We start from the raw sequence: 27,424 nt of genomic DNA, 5'->3' as shown, positions 1-27,424 counted from the left end.
TTTGGAATGATAATACTGCAGGATTGCTGGACACAGCTTGTATCTGAAGTGAAAGTGGTTTTGTGGTTTTTCTGCTGTTCATGTACGTGAAAAAAAAGTGCTTCTGTTAAAACAATCAATTGGGAATAATTTAGGACTGTAAGAATTGCTGGTTATTAAAAAGAATTTCTGTCTTCTCTCTCTGGTTTGCAGAGAGAATATTGGTTCGTTTCCCTATAAAAGCATTTTTTATCAGACAGAAGTGAGGTGCTAATAGCAACAGAAGATTTTCTGATCACAAAGTATGGCTTGTTATCCCAAATATTGCCTGAATTTATATTAGGATGGAGAAGAAGGCTCAGGAACTGAGTCTTCAGATTTTCTTTTATCTTCTGCAGTAGATTTTACAAGTCACATGTATTGTGCATGCTGAGCATATTGAACAGGGGAACATTCCCTCTTTAAGAGAAAAAGATGTTAACAATATTTTAGGAGATTCCAGAAGGACTAAGATCTCACTTGATGAACAGGTATTTGAGGACAAGAGGTTCTCTACAGATACCAATTTACATAGAGTGGGGAATTATCATTATCATTTAGAATAAGCACAGCAATAAGAGTGGTAGAGTTTTTGGAAAACTTCCTTACCAGCTTGTCCCCCTATATACTATTGAGAATGCAGTGATTTTATTTATAATAACTAAATCTACTATTATTACACATTTTATAGACAATTTACTGAAATCATATTACAGTTTTGAAGACAGTGATAGTCTGGAGAAAAATGTAGAAGCTTAAGTTATTTACAAAATATGAAAACAAAAGCATTGCTAGCTTCATATTCTCCATAAAAGATGCTTCTAAAATTTTAGTTTAAATTTGCTTCTTAAAATTATTAAGAACAATTCCTATTATTTGGGAAACAGGAAAATTACTTGAATCTGTGGTGATCTCAGAGCCCATTCTGACATTTAGTAGCTTTTAAGAAAAATAACAAAATCAGAAGTTTCTCACGCAAGCAAAGAAACATTTTTAAAAGTTCCTGCTGTTTGTATACAAACTCTATCAGTGATAAGAAGATTACACAAAAAAAAAAGAATTAGAAGAAAAGAGGATATTGAGCAAGATTCCTGCTGAACAGGTTTTAGTTCTTCATGTAAGCAACATGATGCAAACATTTGAAATTCTACTTAGTTTAAGGGGGACAGACATCAAGCACAAAAGGTCCATGTAAATCCTTTCATTGCCAAGTTTAGGACAATGAGGACAGCATGCAGGTTTACAGGCAATGAAGCATTTCACTAGCAGCAGGACAGTTTGTAGATAGGTTTAAACACTAATATTGGATGGAAGAGAGTTAAAATTTTGCAAGTAGGTGAGGAACAAAGGTCTTCCCTCACTTCATTCCATTCCCCCTGAGGCTTCCCTTTTTTGGCCTTTTCACACTCTTTTGTTCCAAGACTGCTTCAAATGGGAGCAAGAGGGAAAGGAAAGCCTGTTTAATTAGCAGAGAGCACAGTGCCATCTTTCCCCATGCAGGAAGAGGCTCTCACATCTTCCAGCACCCGTCCTCAGTTGGCTCAGTCACTTGTGAGATGTTTGCCAGGCTCTCCCCAAGGTGCTCTGAACAAATGCTGCAGCACTCTGGGGGAGCATTCAATGTGAATGGGGCCGGAGAATGTGCAGAACAATTTCTAACACTTTTCTCAGGAAAGCACTTCATTTTATCTGTTCTCATCTGAAAACAGCAAGAGATCCTTCCACCAGAAAAATATTCCTGTTGCATGAATTTCATTAGCATAGCTAGGGAGCTCCAGCTGGGTACCAAATGGTACAGCTTATATCCATGTATATGTTTTCTGCCATATGTCAAGGAGTTGGCTGTATCTTGAGAACATTATAGCTCTGGCTGATTCAGCACAGTGAACAATCCACAGCCAAGCATTCAGAAACAGGGGCTTAGGGCAGGGAATAAGGATTTCTATGTCACTCATTTTTATTTGCAAAGGCAAAGAAAATCATTGGGTTATGAATGTCAGATCAATTGAAGTTCCCATATGATTTCTTATGCATACAAGATGATAAAAATACATCACCTGTTACAGAGAAATGCACAATAACTCCACAAAAAAAAAAAAGTTACTTCATTTGCAGACCTAAAAACAATTTTGTAACCATTTTCTATATATATTTGCTTTAAATTCATTTTGCTAACAAAATATTTTTAAAAATAAATACAGGGTTTATCTGTCGACAACATATTATCTGTAATGTTTTCCTATCCCACATTGGGAAACATTCCATAATGTTTTCCATATTTCCATGATGGAAATATTTCTATAGCTAGAGGTCTGTGATCTTTCTTTTTATAGTTCAGAGACAGTGTGGAATTGCAAAGCACATCCTAAATATTTATAAAATGGAGCAATAGCGTGGAACATAAAACCCCAAAATCTACCATGAGTGTCTACCATGCTTATCATTGGGTAAGTCAACATTTAGTACTTCACCTATGACAGCATTATAGGAGATATTTCTGAGAAAATAAAGATACAAAATATGAATTATCAGCCTCTACAAAATGATACCGTATTAAAGGTGAGATTTAAGAACAATCTAAAGAAGGAGCTTTGGGTTCAGTATCTAACATTTCCAGAAAAGTGAAATTCCCATGAAGCAGCGCTCTGTCACTATGGCAACCTTACAAGGTAGCACAAAAGGATTCATCTTTATGCAAGGCAGTTTTATAAAATCTATCATCCTAAATGTGACAGCATGTAGGATCTTGTGGGTCTGCTGTGACACCACAATGCATAGGAGTTATTAAATATAACCAATGCCTCATTTATTACCAGTCAAAGGAGCTACCTTTTAAATGCAAATGTTGAAAATTAAAATGAAGGGTTTAATCAGTAAAGCTCCCCAACCTCAAATTACCATGGGGAGAGTAACAATATGGGCTTGCCGACGCTGTGTTTTAAAATATTAATACCAAGATCTATGCTGATTTTTGACAACTGTAACATGACCTTTGGAAGTAAAAGTAATAAAAACAGTATGACCACCATTTTTTTGAAATAAAACCCTGTAATCTCAAAGCATAAAAGATATACTAACGGGTGATTACAAAGGGGATTACAGTGCAACCTGGTGAGTATATCTTTAACAATTCACAAGGCACTGTTTTTTACCTCATAAATATAATTTATTGCACTTAAAACCTGCTTGAGAGCAAGGTTACCTGGCAAAACTGCAGCAGGTGCTCCAGGTTAATTTGATTCAAGTTATTTTCTGCAGAATGTGTAATTGTGAATGGCTCTGCCTATTGATCTCTTGCTAAGATCAATACATTTTTTTCATCTCTGTGAACCACACAGGGAGAAGAAAGGAAGGAAAAAAAGAGAGAGAGAGAAAGAGAGAGAGAGAAAGAGAGAGAGAGAAAGAGAGAGAGAGAGAGAAAGAGAGAGAGAGAAAGAGAGAGAGAGAAAGAGAGAGAGAGAAAGAGAGAGAGAGAGAGAAAGAGAGAGAGAAAGAGAAAGAGAGAGAGAAATAGAGAGAGAAAGAAAGAAAGAAGCTTAAAATAGATTTCTTGCACAGATGATGGTATCTCTCTCTTTTTTCTTTTTCCCCAAATGTCATTCTTACAGAGAAAATTATACAAAACAAAATCTAGGCCGGAATTGTACTAAAATATGTGAACTGTAATGAATCATAAAGACTAAAATACTGTGATGAGGTCTTATTTTTCCTAATGTTTGTTTGTTTTTGGGGGTTTTTTTGTGTACAGCATGTATAAATCTAGAGAAAGATATTATAAGTGACCTTAGGATGTCAGAACATGCACGATATTGGCTTAGTGAATGTAAAGAAAATTCACAAGTAACCTTCTTCTCATGAAACTGCACTATAAAATTAACTTTTTTTTTCCTTATTAGGATATAAGCCCATGAACTCAGGCATGGAGTCAGCAACAGAAATATACACCCAGATGCCGCCTGGTTTCAAAGGTTTGTTGGTTAGTGTGACTAACAGTCATGTCTCTTAAGCAAATGTCTTTGTATGTCACCACTACAATTAATATTATTCAGAAATAACCAGGGTTTTGAGAACAATTTGACTAGAGAAGGCATAAATGTGCTTTGCAAACAAGTATAGAAAACTATAGTCTTGATAAAGATGGAAACTAAAGTCAGGATTTTCTGTAGAACCATCTTCTCCTGTAAGTGCTCTTTGAATTCCAGGTGAGCTCATAAGGGAGGGGAAAAATGGTACAAATGCTATGTCATGTGTCATAAGGACATGACAGCACTTTTCCAGCTTTCCCACACCTTTTCACAGGAGTCTGATGGCAGAAAAGAGACTATTAACACAGGTTAGCCAGCTGTCTGGGACTTACCCAGCAGGAAAGAAGCAATGCAGAGCCTTCCTCAAGAAGCATTGCTTCCCATTAATCCTTTGATGGGGTAATGAGACATTTGCACTTCCACCATTCTTCATGAGTACCTCTGAGGTGGCCCAAAATGGGACAGCAGCTGAGTTAGATCCTTGCTGCTAGTAGAATTTATCAAACAGAGTAAGTTTTCATAAAATATACCCATTGGCTCTTTTGCCCTTTTCTTGCTCTCCAATTGCTCACATGAACAGAGTTTCATAAATGTGTGGGTAAGACCTCATTCCTCAATGTGATTATGAGCAATGGGGAAAAAAAAAATCTTCAACAGAATGTAGAGAAAAATAAGATTTAAAAAATTTGTAAGTGACATCCAGAGCCTTCCAGAAGCCTGTCAAAGGCAGCACCTTGAAAGGGGCATTGCTGCTGACCTGCCATCACAATGCCATGACTAAGATTTCATATTGAAGCAGTTGCAAATTAATCAAAGAGTTGCTGGTCCTCCCCCAGAGCAAAATTGAATAGGGGGCAGATAAATGTCAGATATAGCAAGCTGGCCTTAGATTGCAAGCCCCAAAGCATATTTTGTTATTCCTCTGCCTTAAGATCAAATTATTCAGACACCAAAACCACATAGTTCTTCTTATAAAAATAATGTCTCTTTAAAAACAAAGATTATTCATACAAAGTGCATTAGTTAGAAGTTTAGTTTACAGCAACCAAAACCAGAATAATGTTTAAAATCTACTTAGCACATCTGTGCTTTTCCTTGCATCATACAACAGAGTCACGTTTGATTGACTACAGCTTTTTCCAGTAAGAGAACATAATGAAAAACAGAATCAATGGCCAGATGAGTCTGAGCAATTTTATCTTAACTACAGCACATTCCCAGCTCTGAAAGCGATTTTTTCATTAGTACTGCTCATATTAAAACTGCATCTTAAATAATACAGTATTGTATCCTCATCTGTGTTCTGATTCTAATGCAATAATTAATACTAACTGCTTACCAGCTTTGGTTAAGAAATTATTTATAATACTTGCTGAATTTGATACCTTCACAGTATCATCTAATTTATTCTCTGCCATTAAGTTATGACCTAGTATATTTGTGTGACTGGGGTTGTTTCTGCAGGCTTGTGCAAGTAGTTGAGTGTTAAATAATCATTTCCTTCCTATATAGCTCCCATATGAAAAAAATATAGAAAGTTTAGAATCATTCTTTAAAATTTCTGTAAGGTGTATGACTTTAAATTATCAAAAATAGAAAGACTGAACTGCAAACCTCATTTTAGTCAAGAAGAATTTTGCCATAGATGTCAGTAAGGAAGGGATATTGCCCTTCCAGAGCTTAACTAAGAAACAAGCTCACAGCCAAATTATTGATTAAAAGTACAGTTAAGTTTACTCCATAAAGGTCAGAGAGAAAAAATGTCGATACATTTTAAGTTTTACTGTGTTTGAGTAATCTGATTTTAAATTGATTAATTCAATTAAAAGCTTTAAAAAGGAATTTTTATAAACACAAAATTAGTGACTTTTATATTATTCAATCTACTGCTTTTTCACACTGATAACAATATATCCATTTATTATAAACATGAAAACCCCTTACACTTTTATAAATTATACCACAAATGAAAGTGTATTTTAATGACATAGTTTGCCACAGCTCAAAGACTTAAAGCCTTCCATTAAAGGCCAAAGTTAAAAACACTCCTTCAGCAGCTATTGACTACTTCAAGACATAGATTGAGGGATGTGTATTTTCATTTCTTAGAAGTGGAGGACAAAGAACGTGCAAGAGAGATGGATCATGGCAAAGCAGCAATGCAAGAAAAAAAAAAGCAATATTGAATCAATAGTAATATTAGCTATATTGATGACCCTTTTCATTACTATAATTCTGAACACAAAACAAATTTCTACCACATCAGCCTGCCAATAATATCTGTGGGCTGCATGAAGGTGAGCAGGTGAGGCCTTTTTCCACTTTCCTAGGAGTAATTCAATTGTAAGAGCAGCACTCTCAATTTACCACATAAGCAAATTAGTAGCTTGTTTCATGGCAGAATATTGGCTTTTCTAGAGTTATATCCAACTCCTCTACAGTAAATAATACCACTGTCTACTCTCTCACTTATTTAGAGCAATTAGTTGTTAATACCAAGGGATGCACTATGAAAACTTCTCTCACTGTGGAGAAACCACTGCTCACATATCTGCGCCACAAAACTGCTCTGACAGCTTGGGATTCACCACAGAGGAATTCACCACTAGTGCTCTCCAGCATCTTCTGCTTGTTAAGGACTCCTTCTTAGCAGAAAGGTGCCTTTTGAAATTAGCAATCCATCCCTGACAGCCTCTTTCATCACTTGACCACACTGGACTTACTTGCCACAATGGATATATCTTCTCCTGCACTTCCAGCCCCACGCTCTTGGACTTCAGATTTGTCCTGCTTGGAAACTGGCAGTAGCTATAGAAAAATCTGGCTCCAGATTTCATAAAGCATTAAATCTATTAACCCTATGAAATTTCATTCTGTGCCATGCTTGCAGGTTGAAACCTCACTTATCCGAGTGGGAGCATTTCCTGCAGCTGAACAGGAAGGCTTGGATACAGGGCATCAAGTGTTTTATCCTCCCCTCCAAAGAAAACATGGAACAGTAGAACTTCCATGGAAGATTCCAAAGAAGCAAAGTTGTGAGGAAAAATATTGGTTTTACAATCTCTGCCCTTATTTTGATACATAAAACCCATTGAAAAACCATTTAATTGTTCAGGTTGGAAAAGACCTCTAAGATCATCATCCAGCTGTTGACCACCATTACAATATGTGCATTCTTGCTCTAAGACAACTGAAAATTAGATGAAAACATAAATAATTTAACAATAAATGCTGGAATTATCATACAAAAAAGTAGATATCAGCTGACATTTGACAATATAATTCTTATGTAAATTCTCAGTGGATTTGTAAGGCATTTTCCCTCAATCCTACCTTGTAAACTAACACCTGTTTTCTTTAAGGAAGTTATTAAATCATTAAAAGTTGATCTGCAAATCTAAACACTCACCTAACACTTGCAGAAGGCTGCATTTGCAGCTAGAAGGGAACCTCAGACTTGATTACAAGATGGCACAACAAGCATTGGACAGCACCTCATTCAGCACACCTCAACTTTCACACTGCCACTGACTTTTATAACAGCAGATAAGTCCTGAGCCTCTGAGCTCTGGAAAGGAAATAACTTTGTACCCCACATAGTCTAGGCTGACAAAAAACTATAAATCTCTTCTGAGGGTGTCTCAGTCAGTACCAATAAAAGATTTGTGATACTGCCCCATCCTGGTAATTCTGCTGTCTATGCTGGATCAACCTATTTCATGGAAGTGACTCTGCTTTCCACGCTTAAGGAAGGCCCCAGGCTACAGCTCAGCCCTATTCCCAGCTCTGGGATTAGGTATGATGCAAAGATTCCACATATTGCTGCAATGTTCATCTCTTTAGACCTTCTTTCCAGACCCTCAATAGGCATGAAAAGAGAGGCCAAAGGCCTCATACTTATTGGGCAAAGACTTGAGTTACTTCAATAAGGTCAAGAGTCCATAACCATCATTACAATTAGAAATGCATAAATTTTGAGCTACTTTAAAATAAAAAAGTTTGAGATAATAGAATTCAAAGTAAAAACCAAAAGCTACAAGGTGCCAAAAATGCCACACAGCTGTGGGCATGGTTGTGCCTTCTTAACATTGTCCTGTTGGAACATCAAATCTGAGACGTATGCAAATTCCTGCAGTAGATTTTGACAAGCACCCTTTAGATCTCACAACCTTTACTCAGCAACCTCATAGTTTTCACTTTCACAGTACTAAAATTCCCACAGTACCCAAAGGCACCTCATATTTCCCCCTTCTACTGCAGAACAAGCCTGTGTGCTGAGGCTTGTGCATTCTGGTGGGCAAGATCTCTCCAGCCCTTTGGTTAGATCTCTGTTAGCATTGCAAGGCTTAGGTCCCCTTTGCAGAGCTGGCCTTCAATACAAAAGGATTTTTTTTCCCCCTGAAAAATTAATGGTAAGAAAGATTGACTGTCTCTGGATGTATAATTCAATTTGAAGTATCTGAAAAATGTTACTGAAAATCACCTCTATTTGCCAAAAGCTGCCAAGCTATTTGCACAAAACCATGGAAAGAATTCTGGGAGATGTCAATAATGAATAGGATAAATGTTCTCAAGCTTGATAACTAAAGGGAGCTTGCTGATAAATTTAAAATGCATTCAGCATGCTCTAGAGCCATTTTATATAGATATTGCTCCTGGATTTATTAAAAAAGAAAGAGTACTGAAAAACTGCCACTTTTTCACTTTTTTCCAGATTATTTGACATTTCAATGCATATAAGTAATGACTGAGTGTATGTAATGTCTCTTATGTATGTAGTGTAATGTATGTAATGTGTGTTATTTCCTCATAAAAGTTTTTGACATAAGAAATAGGGAGGGTTTTGGGGCTTCTTTCCTTTTTCCATGTTTAGATATAAAAAATTTAAGACATTTCTTTAGGGCAAATACAAATGTTTGGGCACCGTATTCAAGCACATTGCTAAATAATAACATATATTCTACCTACTTGATTCTCTTCACTCTATTTTCTTATACATTTATATTTCACATTAGAATTGAAGCATTTTTGCTTCAACATCTTTTAAACTATAATAATAATGGTGGTAGGGAATGAGCATCTAGAATACTTAATAGCACATGTAAGAGGTATTTTTCCTACTTTTAGAAAGCTATAACTAAATGTTCATGTTCTGGGGAATCAGAGGTTATTTGATCTATTTATCTTTATTTAAGGCTTAAATGCACAAAACATATTAGAAATTTTAGTGGAAATTGACAGAAGATCTATTTACATCTCATTGGTAAAAAAGGTATAAAGTAAAACTGGGTTTGACTGTTTCCACTTGCTGATTTCAGAGACAAAATTCTTTCTTCTCTCTTATGCTTTCTTTTGTTTATTTCTTCCTTCTTTTGCCACCACCTTCACCTCTTTGATTACGTGTGACCACTCTGCTACTTAGTTTTGCCCCTGGACCTAATCTTGTTAGGCAAATAATATAGACCTCTGTTTAAGACCTAGAGGTCTTGGGGTTTTGTCTTCATTAACCTTCCTCTTGATATAGATCTACCTCATAATATCCTCCTGCTCAACTGGTCTTAAGTCATCCATGCTAAAGTACATACAGCTCTTTTTAATTCACTGCATTTGCAAAGATTCTTTGCTGATGTACAGGTAATGATCAAATCAAGTCTATAGACTAAATATTTAATATGACTTTCAGAGATTGGAATTAAAATACAATGATGAGGGGAGGAGAATGGTTGAAGGAAGCTTTTCTCTCTTGAAAAATGTTGTCATGAACTTAATATTAAGTAATTTTGTTATCAAATCAATTATGAAAATTGAAGATATGGAAGCGTTGGAGTTGAAGAGCCTTTGACAGAAATGCAGCATTGTTGAATTCTGATCACACATCAAAAGTGACAGAAATGCATAAGCAGGGTTCTTCTTTTTAAAGGCTAAATGAACTACCAGAGAGCTTGAACAAGTCACATCTTCCAGGTCTCTCAGGCAGTTTTCTCTACACTCTCAAGCCAAGCCAGGACCAGGGATTGCCAGGTCTGGGTTTTCCACTTCTAAATTGTCATCCACTCCCACGGCAACAGCTCTTTTACCTTCCCATTCTTCTTAACTTCTCCCTTTCCTAACCCTTGGAATATAAGAAAAAAAAAAAAGAATGAGTGGTTGGCTTTATTAAAGGTTTTTTTTGGGACCTACTGAGTTTTGGAACAGTCAGTCCTAGGAGAAAACACCTGGCAGGAAATAGCTGTGGTATCTTAAAAATTTGGGAGAAGTTACCTTATCTTTCTCCTAGCAACAGGGAGACACAGTTGGTGGGAGAAAAGAACAGAATAATAAAATCTTTTATGCCTGTATTTCTATGGCTCTTCAGAACCTTCCTGCCTTCTTTGAGAGTTCACAAACACAGGTAGTTTTCAAATCTGTCTAGAACCAGGTTTAAATGTCAGGACACTGAAGTTTCCCCTCATAGTTTTATACTTGGTGCCTTAGTTTTTCAGAGAAAAGTTTTGAATACAATAACCCAGAGCAGGCTGCTCTGTCTGCCTTGTGCCAGAAGTCATTGTCCTCCCACACTGCATGCATCTCAGAGGTGCTACAGGTATTTAATTAGCAAAGTGCTTCACAAAAGAATGTAAATATTCACACTATAAGGAAAAACACTGTCCTTCAGGAAAAAAAGGAGACAAGAGTTGAATAAAGTTTTAGTAAAGCTCCTGTCAGCTTTACTCATCCTTTTTGTATTCTCTGAGCTTTTCACTTAGCATAAGAAAAAAAAAACAAAACCAACCCTTTCTTGCAGTCCATATTCACACTACTGCCTTGATCATAGGAGAACTGAACACCTTCAGTGCACGATAATTAAGCACACCTGTAATCCAATTAGTATTTCATTGGTCTCCACACATGCAGTGGCTTTGTTCTTAGAACACAGAAACCCTGTTTATTACTCAGTTAAAAAAAACCCAAAACAACAAACAACAATAAAATTCAAAAAACCACCACAAAACCAAAACAAAGCAGAAGGGAAAACAGCCCAAATGCAACTTGCACAGCTTTTTTAAAAAAAATACAACCTGTCAACAACATTCAAAGTTTCTCCTCTTTTCTTTCTTGTTCTGTGTTACTGCTGATAAATTTCTCTTCCCCAACCATCCCAAATTGGCACTAATGCCTGGTTGGTTTCATTCCTAGTGCCTGTTTACAGTCAAACCCACTACAATAATCTCAAACACCAAAGCAGTCAAAGGTGTTCCATGTTGAGTTACTAAAACCAAATTAATCAAGATTTTGAATCAGAGACATCCTGGAGTACTGGAAAGATGTATTTCTTTCAAATAATTTGCCTGACCACATCAACAGTCATGACCACACTTCACTGATACTCAAACATCTGCTAAAACTGTCAGCAGATGCACCACAGGCAAAATAGGGATTGAGAACCATATTTTGAGGTACAGAAAGTTCAAGCTTTAACTGTCAGTTAGGTTTTCCTCAGTCCTTCAGCATAATGACAGACACTGCAACCATGAAAGCATCAGGGCTTCATCAGTTCTCCCGCCAAACAATCTCTCTTGTAAACAGACACAACACAAGACAATAAAAATTGATATAAAATATATTGCAAATGTAAAGGAAAAAGAGATTGTGTGGTGCTTTTCTCCCATGTACTCATTTATGTGAATCTGAATATTATAATCCAACATAAATTATACCAAGTGACCTAATTATAACTGCTGGAGGGTCTAGGGTTGTTCTTGGAATGGATTTTTTACGTTTTGTTTTGCTTTTAGTTGTCAATTCCTCTGTATCAGCCTTCAAACATAAGATAGCATCCTCGTGGTGACATTTTAATATGCCCTGTCCTCAAACACTCCCCAGAAATTAATTCTCTGAGAATACCAGATGCTGCCAGCTCTGAGGGATGACACTGAGACAGAAGGAATCTGCTCAGAGAATTTCTGAAGTGCCCTCACTCACTGTGCAGCAGCACAGGAGGAACCAGGGCCATGGATTTGCCACATATTGGAAGCCTGCTCCTCTCTAACACACCAGTATGGCTTGAACACAATTCAAAGCCATGGAAAAACTGAAATCAGCTTTTCCTTGTCTGAATCCCACTTCTCAATCTGAATCAGAATTCCTTCTCCCACTTCCCTATGGCTTTCCCCCACAGAGATATTTCACTGATGGATGTATAATTACCAGCTTCACTGAGGACACAGAGGTAGATTAGAAAACAAGGACAGATGTTCCAAAAGAGAGGTCTCCTCTTAGCTACACACAGAGATGCTTCCACAATATATATATCAATAATAAGTGCATAAAAGAACAAAGAGAAATCTGTAGGAGAGACATTTTTCCCCATCCAAGTGAATATGAATTTCATTTTTCCCAATGACCCATATTCAGCTGCTTGTACATATATTTGACCCATTGTGCTAATAAATTATCAAACAATAAAATGTTAATAACCCAGAGGCTGTTAAGTCTACAAGGTATGTAACTGAACACCACTAATCAGGCATAGAAGAGATACCTCAAGAATTGGCTTTCTTCTTCCTCCCTGATAGCCAACATGTATTACCAGGGAAAGGTTTGGAATTTTTTTAAACTAGAAATATTCTAAATCCATTGAATTAAATAACTCCTTAATTTTTTTTTCATATGTTCTGGGAGAAACAACATAGTTCCATTTGTCTTCCTGAATTTTAGCAAATAACAGGATCTTTTTCTAGCTGCAGTAAAACTGAACAATAAGAAAGTGTTTGAAGTCTTCATGAATAAAGATAATTCTGATGTAGAATAATAAGTCCTTCAATAAAGTAGCCTATGATTCCATCCTCTCCTTTTGTGTGAGCATATTGCAACTAAAAAAGACTACTTAACTTTCAGTGAATATAAATTTGAATGGTGATGTTCAAAGAGAAACTCAATATTAGAATGCTGACTTCAGTCTTTATATTAAAAGACTCTGGGTCTTAAAAGTTTGAATCTTTCTTCTCTTTAATTCAGACCACTCTTATGGGACTGTGTTACCCTCTAGTTTTTAGCATTTCCTAGATTCAATCACAATTTCTATTTCTCATTTAATTTTCCAGCTTTGTATAAGCATTCTCCCTTTATAAAAGGGCAGATATGAACAGCTCCTGCTTTGCTGCACAAATAATCCACAACAATGTTTTGTCCCGAGTTTATCTGGTGCAGCAGTCACTGTATGACAAGGTAAGCTCATTTCTTACAGTATAAAGACCTCCAAAACCTGTTGCAAATGTGTTATGACAACCTGTATAAAATAAAAATACTGAATAGCATGACACTCCTTAATATGAGATTAACGGCAGTATTCAATTCAAAGCATTCAAAATAAATAACCACAGCAAAATATTGAAGTTTGAGAAGGATTAACCTCCCTTTGATTCACACTTCCATGTGTGTTTGAGGCTTTCCCATGAAGGTGTTTCAGTTTTCATGTTACATCCTGGCTTGAGGGAATGCTTTGAATGTTTTTTCCAGTTAGTCCATAAGGCCTTGACTTGGGGGAGCTCATTGACACATAATTCCATCTACACAAGAAACATGATAAAAGTGCCACTAATAAAGCAAAAATAGTCTGACTCTTTTAATGTCTGACAATTTTCTTACATGTTACCACAGTAATTTTTCTGTTCTGTGTGATTCATAGGCTTCAAGGCCAGAAAGGTTGTTTTTGATTATCTAGTCTCATTTCCTGCATAATAGAAATTACAGGCTGTCAGCTAGTACATGAGAGACCTCCTCTTTAAGCAGTTTAATGGCTAAGAACCTAGTAAATGTATTTTTAGACTTTCTGAAGCCTGTTCCTCTGACTTGGGTCTCAAGAGTATGCCAACTAGGTAGAGGAGTATAGGCACATTCTTGCCTCCCAAGGTGGATAATTAGCATGACCTAGATATATGTACATTTCTGAGAGTTATATGTACTTATTAAAAGCTATAGGGCTGATATACAGATCTTTTAGGTGTTTTGAAAAGGAAAATATTAATTAAACTTTCATTTGGCTTTTATAACAGCTTGACAAATGCAGAACTCTCAAAAACCTGTTTCTTTAACAAGCCTATTCATTTCAAGGACAACCAAAATGAATAGTCTTGTTAGCAAGGTGTAAGCCTATCAGCTATTTTAGAACACTGGATAAATACCAAACGCGTGTGTTTTCCTGGAAGAGAGAAAAATGACACATAATGACACATGAGTGATTTTTATTACATATTTGTCATTATATAAAGCATTATAAAACCTGAGATAGAGCCATTTCTGAGAGGCAAAGTGATGAAGTGCAGCAGGTTCTATTTGCCTGCTAATGTGACTACATCCTGAATACAGCTCCACGTATGCATGGTAAATGTGTATATGTTAATTTAAATCATTGAGGAATTTGTCCTTTAGAATTGTGAATGAATTGGTGTTTTACTCCACATATTCAGTGCTTCCCAATATTTTCAAAAGGAATACAGGAATTTATCCTCTTCCCTTCTTTGCTCTGGGGAATTATGTAGCAGTAGACTAGCAGTGGGACTCAGGTAGCTTTGTGTAATGCTCAGACTATAGATTTGCCAGAGATACTTTCCTGTCTTTTCCACAGATTTTACCATATATTTTCCTGTTATTTTCTTATATGAATAGGATATATAAAGTTCTATACAGATAAATATGTTGCATGAGAATCACACAGAATTGCTAATATCCAAGTCTAGCTTTGTTGGTCCTATCTTGCACTTAGATACTTTTACATTATTCTTTTCTGAAATATAAATTTTCTTCCAGTCTTATAACACAGTTACAGTCATGGACAAAATTCTTATTTGAAGAATTTACTGCAGAGAAGTATAGAGACAAAAAAGACTGCTAAGGACATTTAAAAATATCAGTGCATGACTGACACAGTCACAGCTCCATTTTTTTTGTGTTGAAGGTGCATAATGATGTAAGAACTTAAGAACTTAGAGGGATAACCACAAAATTAATGGTTTGCAGAAGCATTTGGATGAAATAAAAGCACCAGTTCACTACTTGTACCCCAATGATGTAAGGGTATCCAGGCAAATTAAAATTAAATTAAAATAGAATACTTTGAAATCTCCCATCACTTTTGTGATGATCTAAACATACAGTAGTGCTAGAGTTCAATATAACCACAGCCAAATGACTCTTCTAAAATTGAAAATTACATAACAACTAGTCAGTAGTTGCAGTTAATACAAATAATATCAGATATCCATTTAAATAAACATCCATTGATAGTGCAAACAGCCGTGTCAAACAGGAATTTAGCTTTAAAACTAATTTATGCTTTGTTTTGCACAGCTCCACTATTAAAATCACAGCTTGCAAATGTAGTTTTCAATGGTGATTTGTATATAGATGACTTTTGTGGTTTTTTAAAAAATATTTCTTATGGACTTTTAGAAATACTAAATGTATTTTTTAAGTACCTTGTAGGACCAAGCGGTGAAGGAGAGCCATTAACTGAGAAAACTGAAAGACCAGCTTGTATTACCAGCAAAAGGCCTGCAACACCCTTTTCCTGAGATCAAAAGCCCTTATCTGGCACCTTTTGATATAACTCAGATTCTTCCTCACAGAGACACTCAGGTTAAATGAAGTAGGAAATGAAGGAAATTCTTCCTGACTTCCACTTCTAGAGAGAGATGTTACTGTTGGCTGGGAGTGGGGTCACCTAAGTACCAGTGCAGCTGTCCTCAGGAACCTCTCAGGTTTTTGTCAGCTAAAAGATGCTTCAGAAGCAGAGCATTAATGGTCACAGAAAGATATTTAGCTTCCTTTCCTTTGGGTCTCCTTTGGATGCTCCTGAAAATGGAATGACCATGGCTCACGATGTGGAATTCAGCGCAGACCTGTTAGCTAAGGGTAACCCCAGTGAAAATTTTCCAGACTTATACTCACTTAATGCTGAATTTTGCTTTCCAGGCAGACTCTCCTCTGTCTGAAGAATATGCAAAGGCAGATGAAAGGAATTAGACCCAGCTGCTTTTATTTCCTCCAACCCCCAACACAGAGAAGCTACTGAAGTCAAGGCTGTGATGCCAGCAGTGCCAGGTGTTCTGTGGTAGCCTCTTGTTATCCAAGGTTGCTTCTATACAGCTTTATTAGTTGCCAGTGAATCAGTCCAGATGCTTCCTTTCTTTAAAGAATAAATGTCTACTTTGAGCAGGAAAAAAAAAAAAAGTACCAGAACTTCTAAGTCATAGCAGCAAATTACAAAAACTGCCTTTAAATGAAATGCAGTGCTGATCAGAAAATTGTTCTAAGTGGGTGCCAACAGAAAAAAAACCTTTGCCCTGAATATAGATTTAATGAGGAAGAAAAGACTCCTTTCACTAGAAAAAATTCATTCAATAAAAAGATTCAGTCACTTTTGTTTCCTCCCAAGTCTGAAAAAACAACCATATCTAGAAAACAGGTTGGCATCTATGAAAACCATTAAAAGAATGATGATAATTTCATAGCAAAGTCCACATTCCATGCTCCACAATTTCCTATGGGAATCCTCCTTTATGCTCCTGAACTTCCCAGTTCTTTGCACAATTTCTCTGTTCTGCTTAATTGTTCTAGGTGGACTCTGAAGTAAATACAGAAAGCTACCTTTGAGCAATTAAAAACATCAGGGTTATAGAAGTCTTTGAAAATCAGGAAAGAGGTATATTAGTAGTACCAGTGTAATTTATGTTTTTTTAATTAAAAGAGTTTAAAGATGACTTGATAACTCAAATTTCAGTCATTTCTAAGTACCTTGGCATGTTATTACCACCAAAAAAAAATTCCTGTAAAGAGTAGGTTAAAAAATTTGTAGGCAGCATTCTTATTTCTACAAGAATGATTGATTCTGAATGTTTAAATATTTTTCAATTCCTTTGCAGGGAGTTCTTCTTGGTAGAAAAATATCATTATAATGTGCATTTAAAGAGCATAGTCCCCATTTTCAGTTATATCAGTACAATTTCAGAGCAGCCTTCTTAGGAGTTCTTCACTTTCATTAGATTTAGTTTCTTTAGAAACTGTGATAAAGTTTAGTCCAGAATTTTGTAATCCTGCATGTAGATAAATGTTAGAGATGTTTGAAAATACTCTTCCTTGGGGCTCTAATTTCTTTCCACTTAGCTGGTGAAACTCCACTGAGCATGATTGATTGGATTAATGTTAAAATCAGCTGAGACTTCTGTTCTGAGATGTAATTTCCAACTACTTTTGATTTTCACTGAAATAATAGAAATTAGATTCTGTTGGGCTCATTTTTTTAGTTGCTCTTGTAGATTTCAAGGACTGAATTTTATCCTAGGAAGATACAGTGCAATCTTAGGGTGAAACTGAAATCTTTAGTGTCACCCTGCTAATGTATTTGGCTCACAAGAAGGTTCAAGGATATTCCAATATCCAAGGAATACACCTCTCTCAAATACCTGTTTCATTGGAAATGTCTGTGATATGTATAAAACTCTCATGGAATTCCACTGTGCAAAAAAGGTACAGACCACTGCAGCCTTAAATTCTCCTTTCCGATGTACATTTACACATACACTAAAAGAAAAGTTTGCTTTAAGGAATAAATGCTAAGTTTTCCTATTTCTTTATTGCTTACCTGCTGATTCTCTTTTTTTTTACCTCTTCAGAGTGACAGCTTAACTGTTTTCTATCCCCAGTAAATCCCCTCATACTTTTTGGCCTGAAATGCACATCCCTCATCTTGAAAGAACTTTAATATTATTTTGAAAGGTTTTCTGTCAGCATACCCATCTTCTGGATAAACCTATGCTCAATGTGGAGCCTTGTGCTGAGGAAGCCCAAATCTTGCATTTGTACTATCTCCTACTACAATGTTTGCTGGACCCAGCAGAAATCTACAATGTTTGCAAATATAACATTTTTTACATTAAATCCTCCAGAGTTACACATTTATTGTCCTTCCTCTGAATCCATAGGAAGTCTATGAAAAACACACACATGTTACACGATCATTTTGAGTGACATCAGAATGATTCAGAACATGGTAAATTCTTTATTTTCATGATGGTAAGGCAGTAGAACTCTTGGTGTGGATTGGACATTGCCATGTAGTGATTTCATTTTAAATATAAGTATGTTCCCCTTTCATCGGAAAGATTTCTTAATATTTGTGACAGGTCCTTACAATTTCTTTTCATACTGCTGATGAGTAATCAGCCATTTCAGATAGAATTTCAAGTGTGTGAGTCTCAAGGAAGAATTTGCATTTCTCTTCCTGATGTTGGTTGGTTTCTTCTGAGCCATGTGCTTCAGATAGAAAACTTCTTCAGCAGCCATCTTCTGCTGCATTTTTTTGTCTCCTTGGGGACCATTAATTGATCATATTTCAATATAAATTTGAATCTGCATCTTCATATGACAATATTCCAGGGTTGCAGGGTATCACCCACTGAAGTGCAAGAAAATTACTTGCTTCAATGCATCAAAATAAACATTTAGTGCATAGTTCATTATGATATTCAACCAAAATTTGAACATATTTACCATACAAATATAAGGACAGTACAAATATTTATTGGAACATATATTTGTAGGCATATTTTGGGGGTATGAGTTACACACAAAAACTTAGCTATAATAGTTTTGGTGAACAGCAGCCTCTATATAACTATACTGATGAGATTCTTTAGAAAAAAAGAAGTCATTTTAGAAGAGACAGGATGTGTAGCTTCTGCTCTTTGGAGTACTTTTAGGAACTTTATATTTAAAGTCCATTAATTTAATAAAGAAATTGCAATGCTCATTAAAAATAATGGTAGTTTTAAAAAGAATTTTTTTTCATTATTATGCTCATAATTTTGTAAATTTTCCAAGACTTTCAAAATGTTTGGGACTTGTGGAGGTTAAATTTTTAAACCTTGTTGATTTGTTCCTTTTTATCAATAGAAACAACTACAAGATTGAGTGGGGAAGCTCAGGTTATCCATTCTTCTCCTGTAATGTCACCTAGAAACAATTTCAGTTCCCTTACCCTGGCCACCCCATTGTGTGTCAAACCCCTAAATTACCTCACTTTGGTTCTAGCAGGGAATCTTTCCAACCAGCTGCTATCACCTAGGATATATAACTGTGTGAACCAGTGCAGAGAGTCAGCAATGCCCTCCATCCATGTTTTGTGCTTGCCAGGCAAAAGCCAGCTGCAGTTGAGAAGGCATGAAACTGAGTCCATGTCAACAGGGCACTGAGCCAAAAATAAGGAGCTAAGCTCGAGTCCAGGGCTGTGCCAAAGCATTTACAGGGTTTCTGGACTGTTGGGGGCTTGGATCAGGGAAGGCTGGGCTATGGGTGTCTCTCAGGCCCACCCTGAAGCAGCACACACAACAGCAGAGGAGGAGGGGACAGGTGTTTCAATGAGAGTGCAAGAAGCCAAGACCATCTTAGTTCTTCAAAACCAGAGAAAAAAATGAAAGTCATTCCAGCCAGATGAACTTGTGGTTGCAGGAAGGTGAATGACCAAATTCCAGACAGTTTGATGTTAGGAGAGATTACTGGCACAAGGTGAGATTTGTGTTGCATGACACAAGCACTACATAATTACTTAGCTATAACATGCCACTTTTATGCACATGATTATTTAAGGATTTCTGTCAATTGTTTTTATTTTTCAATGCTCTATTTTTCCAGTTGTCAAATGAGTTGTGTGATTGATAATTAAAAAATTAGTGGTGTCACTTTGGTGTTACAGGTATTGTAAGATAGCATGTGCAAGAAAAAACTTGCCCTCCTTTGCCAAGGATGTTGACACATACATAAATTGCCATTCTGAAGTCTTGCTTCAGCATTTATACACAGCAAAGCAAATACCAGGACACCAAAAGCCTGCAATCTAATACAATAAATTGCAGATGTACTATCAATTTTTTGGTAGAAACACTTATTGCCAGCTAGCTAACATTTGATAGTTTGTTATGAACCTGAGTGACTCATGTATAATTTAAAGCTGCACATAATCTCCAAAATAATAGAACAGGAATATGAACATAGCATTTAGGTTACAGAATGAGTAATATATATATATATATATAGTCAAAAGTATGATAATTATATATAAATAAACTGTAGGTAAAAACATGTATAGGCTTAAGAGAACTGTAGTATTAAAATGAGGTATTATATGTCACTCTTACAGTTTGTGATTTATAAAGTCCTTTCATTGCTCACCAAAAGTATATAAAAAGGAGAGGATGAGATTCTTTTTTTTTAAGTAAAGAAATGGAGTGTTTTGCATTAGTTGCCATCTAAGTTTAGTCACATTACTATTCAACACAAAATATTCCTGCATGACTTTGACAAGGCCTATAGGTGGAAATGATTTTTTAGACCACCTCCAATAGTTGGAGAGAGCAGACAAAATTTGTTTGGGCACAAATTTGTTTGGGGCAAACAAATCTGCCTGTTATGAACAGCAGATTTAAGGATTGTTTTGAATTCAAGCAATTGCTCTGAGAGGCATTTTCAAGTGGTCTAGTAAAAACATCAACACCATTTACAAACCTTACCTTGCCTATGACTTTTCACCATCAGAGCTGTGACAATCCTGCAGCTAAAGTTCTATACAGGCTAGATATTTACAGGGGATGAAAAAGGGATTCCTAAATATTTCTGAATATATGGTGCTTGTCAAAAAATAAACAAGTGCCAATATAAATAAAAGGCTGCAGATCTTCCTAGAATTAGGCATAGCATCTACAAAGAGAAATTCGTGGGGAGATTATCCTGGGTATCCCAATTTAGATTTACAACTAAATGTTAAGCAATAGGGGCATTGTGAGATAGTACTGAACTCAGTATTGCCCAGTTGGAGAGGTTGCCTCATTTCTCTTTCCTCTGTCAACAACCAGGTCCTTACCTAGTAAACACCCTGTCCTAATTCTGAAGATACACTGATTTTTTTTTTTTTTTCTTTCCTCTTTTTCCAGTATCCCAAAGAATACCTACACAATTTAAGGAGATGGTGATACTCCAGCCATTTATAGTCTTCAGGACAAATTACATTGTAAAGCTTCTTAAAAGTGTTGTATTCCTTATATTTCCAAAATATGATTAATATATTATATAATCACCCAGAATTCTACAATTACTGCCCTTGTATACCTGTCAAAGAATGGAACTTATAAGAAAGGAGTTTCCTTTTTTTTCCCTTCATTGCTTTCCATCACCCTCCTAATTTTTTATATTGTCAGGTGTTACAAATGTGTGTTATCACAGCTGTTTCAAGGCCACAGGTCTCAGTAGCTGATATTAGTAAAGTTTCAGGATAGTCAACAAAATGAGGCTGTTTTTTCCTGGTTCAGGATATGGCTCAACATTGAGGGATATTTTCTGTTACAAGCAACTGGAGTTGGTACACATATGAACCCTCTCCATCAGTTTGAACAAATAAACACCATTATATGTGCAGAAGTATCGTGATTCTCAAAACACAGTAATGATTATTTCTATATTAACTGGATAAATCTAATTAAAAAAACCAAAATATGAAAGGTAAAATGTAGTCAAATGATTAGATGATTGGTGACTGGTGTTTAAATTATGTTACATGGCACATTACTGAACATTAAACGTAGCTAATATATACAGGTAAATTTAAAAAAATATAGTTGTTAAACCTTTAAAAATAGAAAAAATAAAAGTCCAAGTGCTGCAAAACACTAGAAAAAAATATGTTTTGCTAAAAATCTGCTCTCTATGTCAGCTACTATTCATAATAAATGTTCATAACATTTATATTTTACTCCTTTCATACAAAAACCCCTTTGATGCCATACATACTACATAATTTATTCTGTGTACAGAACAATCTAGAAAAGTAATTGTGCATCATTAATAAAAATTATCTATAGTGTCAAGGTTCAGTTAATAAAAAATGCAATTTTAATGTAGCTGCAGCCAGGATATCTACTGATTAGGAATAAGATAGTAACAATAGGTAATAAGGAAATCACACATAATATGTACTGTTAAGAAACAAAAGGATCAGTCATATAGCAAACAAAATTATCTGATAAAACAAAGAAATTAGCAGATTGTTTTTCATACTTGCTTAAAACTTTTCCTAAGTAAGAAGACTTAGAGCTCCAGAACACACACAAATGGTATCTCACCTATACAGGTACTGAGTCTTTCCAGGGGGTCTGATATGAAGAGGAAAGGGACACTACAGATTTGTATTTACAGTCTTTGCATTACATCAGCCTCCTAGGTGTGGAAACACTAAATCAGCCAAGACAACGGCACAGTGGAAGTTTGTTTCTAATTTAACTAGTTAGGAAAGTATGACCAGGCAGACTGGATTTCTGATTTATACAAAGAATAGGCACCCCTGACAAATGGTTAAGATGAATAGAACTGTATTATTCATCATATGTAACAGAGATTAAATGGCTTTTAATCACCACCTTCTTATCATAAAAATATATTTACACAATGCCTGTGAACAAGTGTCCTTGTAGCAAAACCTGATGTTTATTTATACAGGAAAAAATTCTTGCCCCTACTGCTCTGTTTCCTCTGGGAGAAAGGAAGTAAACACAGCTGGCATTCTTTACATAAAGAAACAAAAAAATTAAAAAAAAAATCTGAAAGAAACTCCATTCTTCTCTTTGGCTTTTTTTCTTCCTCATTCCTTTGTCCAATTCTTATCTCAGATATGCTCCAAGTGATTAATATGAAAGGAAACTCTCAGGGCAAAGACTTGCTAAAGTTAGTGCTATTCCCATGTAAAAAGTACTTCAAGCTGGGGACTGACCCTGCACAGTTTATCTCCAGAGAGTCTCTGCTGAACAACATCACACTTTTTCTTTTCTGTGTCTGGTGGTTTAGACTGCAGCTCTTTGAGAACAGAAAAAGGCATACCTCAAAACGTTACTTCATCATGAACACTTCCTAGAGCTGTACCCTCTTTTATCACTGCCAAAGCTTCTCATCCCTCACAAAACCAGGAAACAAACTTAGAAAATGGTCATCCTGTACTTTAGGATAATTATCCTTACCTTGATATCCATGTAATATTTACTGTAAGAATATACCTACCTCATGTTATCAGTGCAAAAAATTTACATTTACTTGCATTATTTATACATACATTAAAGTATACTGATGGCATTAAAAATAAAGAAAATCGTGTAATACCTTTACTTTTACCTATGGATTTGGTGAAATGGTTCCATGAAGAAAGCATTTCCAGACAAAAAGAGAATAAAGAAGAGGAGAGAAACAACAGTAAGAGTCATGAGTACATGTAAATGCAATAGTATCTGAACATGAAGAGACAAAGTATAAGTGTCTGAAGACAAATGGAGATGCAATCAGTGTCATATTAGGGATTTAGTTTATTTCTTCCCAATCATGTACATGCAGAGAAACACAGAAATAACCCATGCTTAGATAAGAAAGACTGTCACAAAGGTAACATGGACAATGGTTAAGAGGAAAAAAATCACTGGTTTTGTTAGGTAGCAAAATTGTACTCTCAGCATTCCAGAAGCCAGGAGCAGGTGCTTTCTGCACATTTCCAATCAGCCATGCATTAATGCAAATGGACTCTTCAATGTGTACAATGTTACAAGAGGAGCATCTTCTTTCAGGAGCTACCTGAAGAGTGGTCTGGCACTTTGCTTATCTTTTATAGGATCACTCACAATTGTATTTTCTGATAAATACACGGAATTTTCTTAATCACTTTCTTGTTTCTCTCACCTCTTTTTAGTTATTGTTTTGCAAGAGGGGGAGTTGAGGAGGCAGGAAGGACAAAAGCTTACGGAGCAAACAAAAAAAAAACCAAAAAAACCCAACAAAACAAAAAAAAAACGAAACAAGAAAAAGATGTGACTAAAACCACGTGTTTCTTTGCAGCCAAAGACAGCTCTCAAGCATTTGCCCATCAGTTGCAGTGATGGATTCAAAGCAGCTACAGAACAAGAAGAAACAACGAAAGCAGAGTGGAAAAGGAACAGAGCCCATACCTTGGTCGCCCATCATCAGGTGCGCCAGACCTTGAAGGGAAACAAGAGCACAGTCAGCAATGAACAAGGGAGCACGGGAAGGTGGTGTTGTCACACTGACAAAAATGTTTTGTGACAGGCATCTGTTTCCTATAAGATGTCTGTATCACAGAGGGAAATCAAAGAGCATTTTTCAACCACTGGTTGGAATGCTTTGGGCTACAAGTAACAGAACTGCAATTCAAACACTGGGTGCTGTTTTATTGTGTATTTTTTTTTTTTCTGTGCAGTATTTGCATTGACAGAAAATAATAAAATGCTTTCAAATCCAACCAATTCCTTTAATAATCCATCTGTCTTTATCATATTTTGATTATATTGCTTTGAACACTTTGCTGAGAGGACTTCCTGTCCTCTACAGGTGAAATGATGTTTAAAGCCTGGAGAAGTTTAAACCTGAAAAATGGGCTGGGTCTGATCTTTTTCCCCTCATAAAAATGAGCATTTCAGGTAATTAAATAAAATTTATTCATCACATTGAAATGATAATGCAAAGAATGTCTCCTTATTTGTGTGAAATATGACAGTAGAATGAATTTGTTCCAGAGAAGGCAAATTATTACATATGCAATAAAAAATACATAGTAATAAAGAAAATTTAAGTGACAGCTTCTGCAACTACTTCTTCAATCTGTGAGAAATAGATTTTGCTTTATACTTATATTGTGAGATGAAATCCCATCACACCAGAATAGATCTAGTGACATTTCAAAGCAGATGTCCGTAATGATAATCACTCATCCAGAGCCAAATTTTGTTACTCTTCAAGGAAAAATATTCATCTTTTTAAATTCATGATAATAAAATTACACTTAAATCTCACTGAATATAATGTGATCTTGGGAGAATATTTTTCTTTGATATATGAGGTTTTTTCATTTTTTATGTCTGATTTAAAAAACAGACTTATTCTTGTTGAATTTAGCTGTTTTGGGATCCCTTTCAGGAGTTATTGGTTGTTCATGTGTAAAATGTGCTCCTCTTCTCAAAAAGCCATACATTATTTTCTTAATTGCAATTAATTGAAATTAATTCACACAAAGAAGGTGAGCAATAAAATATCATTCTCTTTATTGGAGAGCAGACTTCCTAGAGAGAGAGTTTCTGTGATTTCTAATTCACAAAGAAAATTAGGTGCACAAATGACTCACGCTACTTGGGGGTAGTTCAAAGAAGATACTCCCGACTGCAATCAGTCTAAATGATTCTTCTCTTATCAGTTCCAAATCTCAAGTGATGTTCCAAGTAGTCTAACAATGGTCTTGTTGAATTATTGCTTTTTAATGTCACTCGTTTTAGATGTGTAGTTAAACTGAAGGGCCTGATGTGCCTGATCTCTTGTGCAATAAATTCTGTTTCCAAATACAGAGCTCTGCAGCTGGTGGGATTACCTGGGGCTCACAGCAATGTAAATGAAAGCTGACTGTGATCCTGAAGGGATGCCTGCATCAGCGTTGCTGGGGAAGCATCACACAGCAGAACTGGCAGTTTGCAGCTTGTGAAAGAGAATAGAAATGTTTTCATGGGTGTGCTTTCCCTCTAAGTGGTGCTGCAAGAGAGGCTTGCTGAATACACAGAGTATAAAGACCAGGTGATATTATTTAATTCATTCTTTTAGTGCTGGGTGTCCTTCCTTGAATGCCCTGCCATGTGGCTTTTGGAAGTATCAGTCTCTTCTTATGATTGATTAATTTGTGTTTGGGTTTTAGCTTTTGGTGTTGGCAACTATAACAAGATATCTCAGACTTTTGACTTGACCCTAAAGAATTTGATTAAGAAAAATTGAAATCATTTGAACATTGCAATATCCTCTTCTTTAATGAAACAGTGACTTTTTAGCCACTACTTCATGTGAGATCTTTCAAACAAATCACTGTCCTCTCTCCCAGGGGAATGTAAAAAAGGTGATCTCTTACTATCTCACATTTACATAGGCACTTCATAGCTAAATGAACCTAAACAAAAGTCTAGCTTCAGATTATCACTGCTTGATAGCTGCTATTTTTGTTTAAATGATATGTGAAATTGGTCAGTTGCAAATAGATGTCTCTTACATAATTTGAAGAAAAAATGTAAATAGCAGAAGTACCTCTTGAAGACATCATAAAAACTGATTGAATTTTAAGAGTCACTTACAGTGCTGTTCAATGAAAAAATGCAGCCAAGTGAATTTAAAAGACATACACTGCTCAAACCAAACATCTACCAATTGAAAAATTCAGGACTACTCCTCAAGACACTGTATTTTGTTTCACTCTTTGTGTTACTTTATTTGCAAGCAGTAAGGTCTCTTTTACTCCCTTGCTAAAAGCACATGATGATACTTACCTTATTTTATATTTTTGCAATCTATGGGTGGAGGCTATTGAAGAGTGAAGCATTACTAGTACTGTACCTGTTCATTCCACAGAGGGGTTTAAAATGATACAGATATATCTGCCATGAGAGGAATCACTGCTAGATTTGCAAAATGAAAATCTGCTTTTAATAGACCTGGGAAGTTTTATCCTTAAGTAGCCACATACAGGCCTCCCACACATTATGGGAAAATACTCATTTGTGCACCATTACTTCAATTTCATTGTGAATTAGGAATTCAAGATTTAGAAGGAATCCCTCATGTGTGATCCACTCCAACTCTCTCCTGAACTTGGCTCTCAGAGGAGAGATTTAAGGAGCACAGGGTGGGGTAGTGGAAGAGGATATGGAGGTAGGATATTGTAGTTTGATGTGTGAGTTCCATGCAGAGCACAGGCCAAAACAAAATTTAAATGTGATAAACCTGCAGTGAAGGCATTAAAGTGTAGTACAGCTTCAGTAAAATGAAAAAACAGTAACCTTTTTCCCCAGAAGTACATACAAAATTGAATATTACATATTTCTGTTTGCTTATGTTGCCTAATTTACAGAGATGCTCAGAAATCACAGAGATCAAAGATGAAAAATTTTAGCTCAGATTTCAAGTTGTGCTTTGGATACACAATTCTATGCTTTCATTTTTACATATTCAGGCTTTGTAATTTTATGTATGCATAAGTATCCAGACCTGTGTTGGAATAAATTTAAGGTTGCAGTTTTAAGAATTAGGTTCAGGTAAAGTCTGGATTAACAGTTATCCAGGTTTTATCTTGTACTGCTGTGCATAAATGAATATGTGAAATGCAATTGAACCTCCTTATCTAGTTATACTGAACCTAATTCAAATTTTGAGACTCATGTTGACACCAGTAAGAGTTTTATGCACAGATCAAATACAAGATTAGGTAGCTATTTCTAGGCTTTTATGTTTTTCAGTTAGAATTTCTATTCCAGTGTTGCTGAATACATTTTTAT

General features: G+C 35.8%; 1 protein-coding gene across 8 annotated transcripts in view; it reads right to left on the bottom strand.

Moving 5' to 3' along the window:
- The window catches only part of NRXN1 (neurexin 1), a 672,843-nt gene that overhangs the window by 570,086 nt on the left and 75,333 nt on the right, over nt 1-27,424 (bottom strand). For 4 of the 8 annotated variants that reach the window (XM_059840820.1, XM_059840821.1, XM_059840822.1 and 1 more), the window contains one exon: nt 24,053-24,082. The exons of the other annotated variants lie outside the window; for them this stretch is intronic. In XM_059840820.1, coding sequence (XP_059696803.1) covers nt 24,053-24,082 — 30 coding nt within the window. The remainder of the gene's footprint in view (nt 1-24,052; nt 24,083-27,424) is intronic. 8 annotated transcript variants of the gene reach the window in all.

Source organism: Haemorhous mexicanus, chromosome 3 (genome assembly GCF_027477595.1).
Source record: "Haemorhous mexicanus isolate bHaeMex1 chromosome 3, bHaeMex1.pri, whole genome shotgun sequence".
NCBI lineage: Eukaryota > Metazoa > Chordata > Aves > Passeriformes > Fringillidae > Haemorhous > Haemorhous mexicanus.
This window is presented reverse-complemented; position numbering and strand designations above follow the sequence as displayed.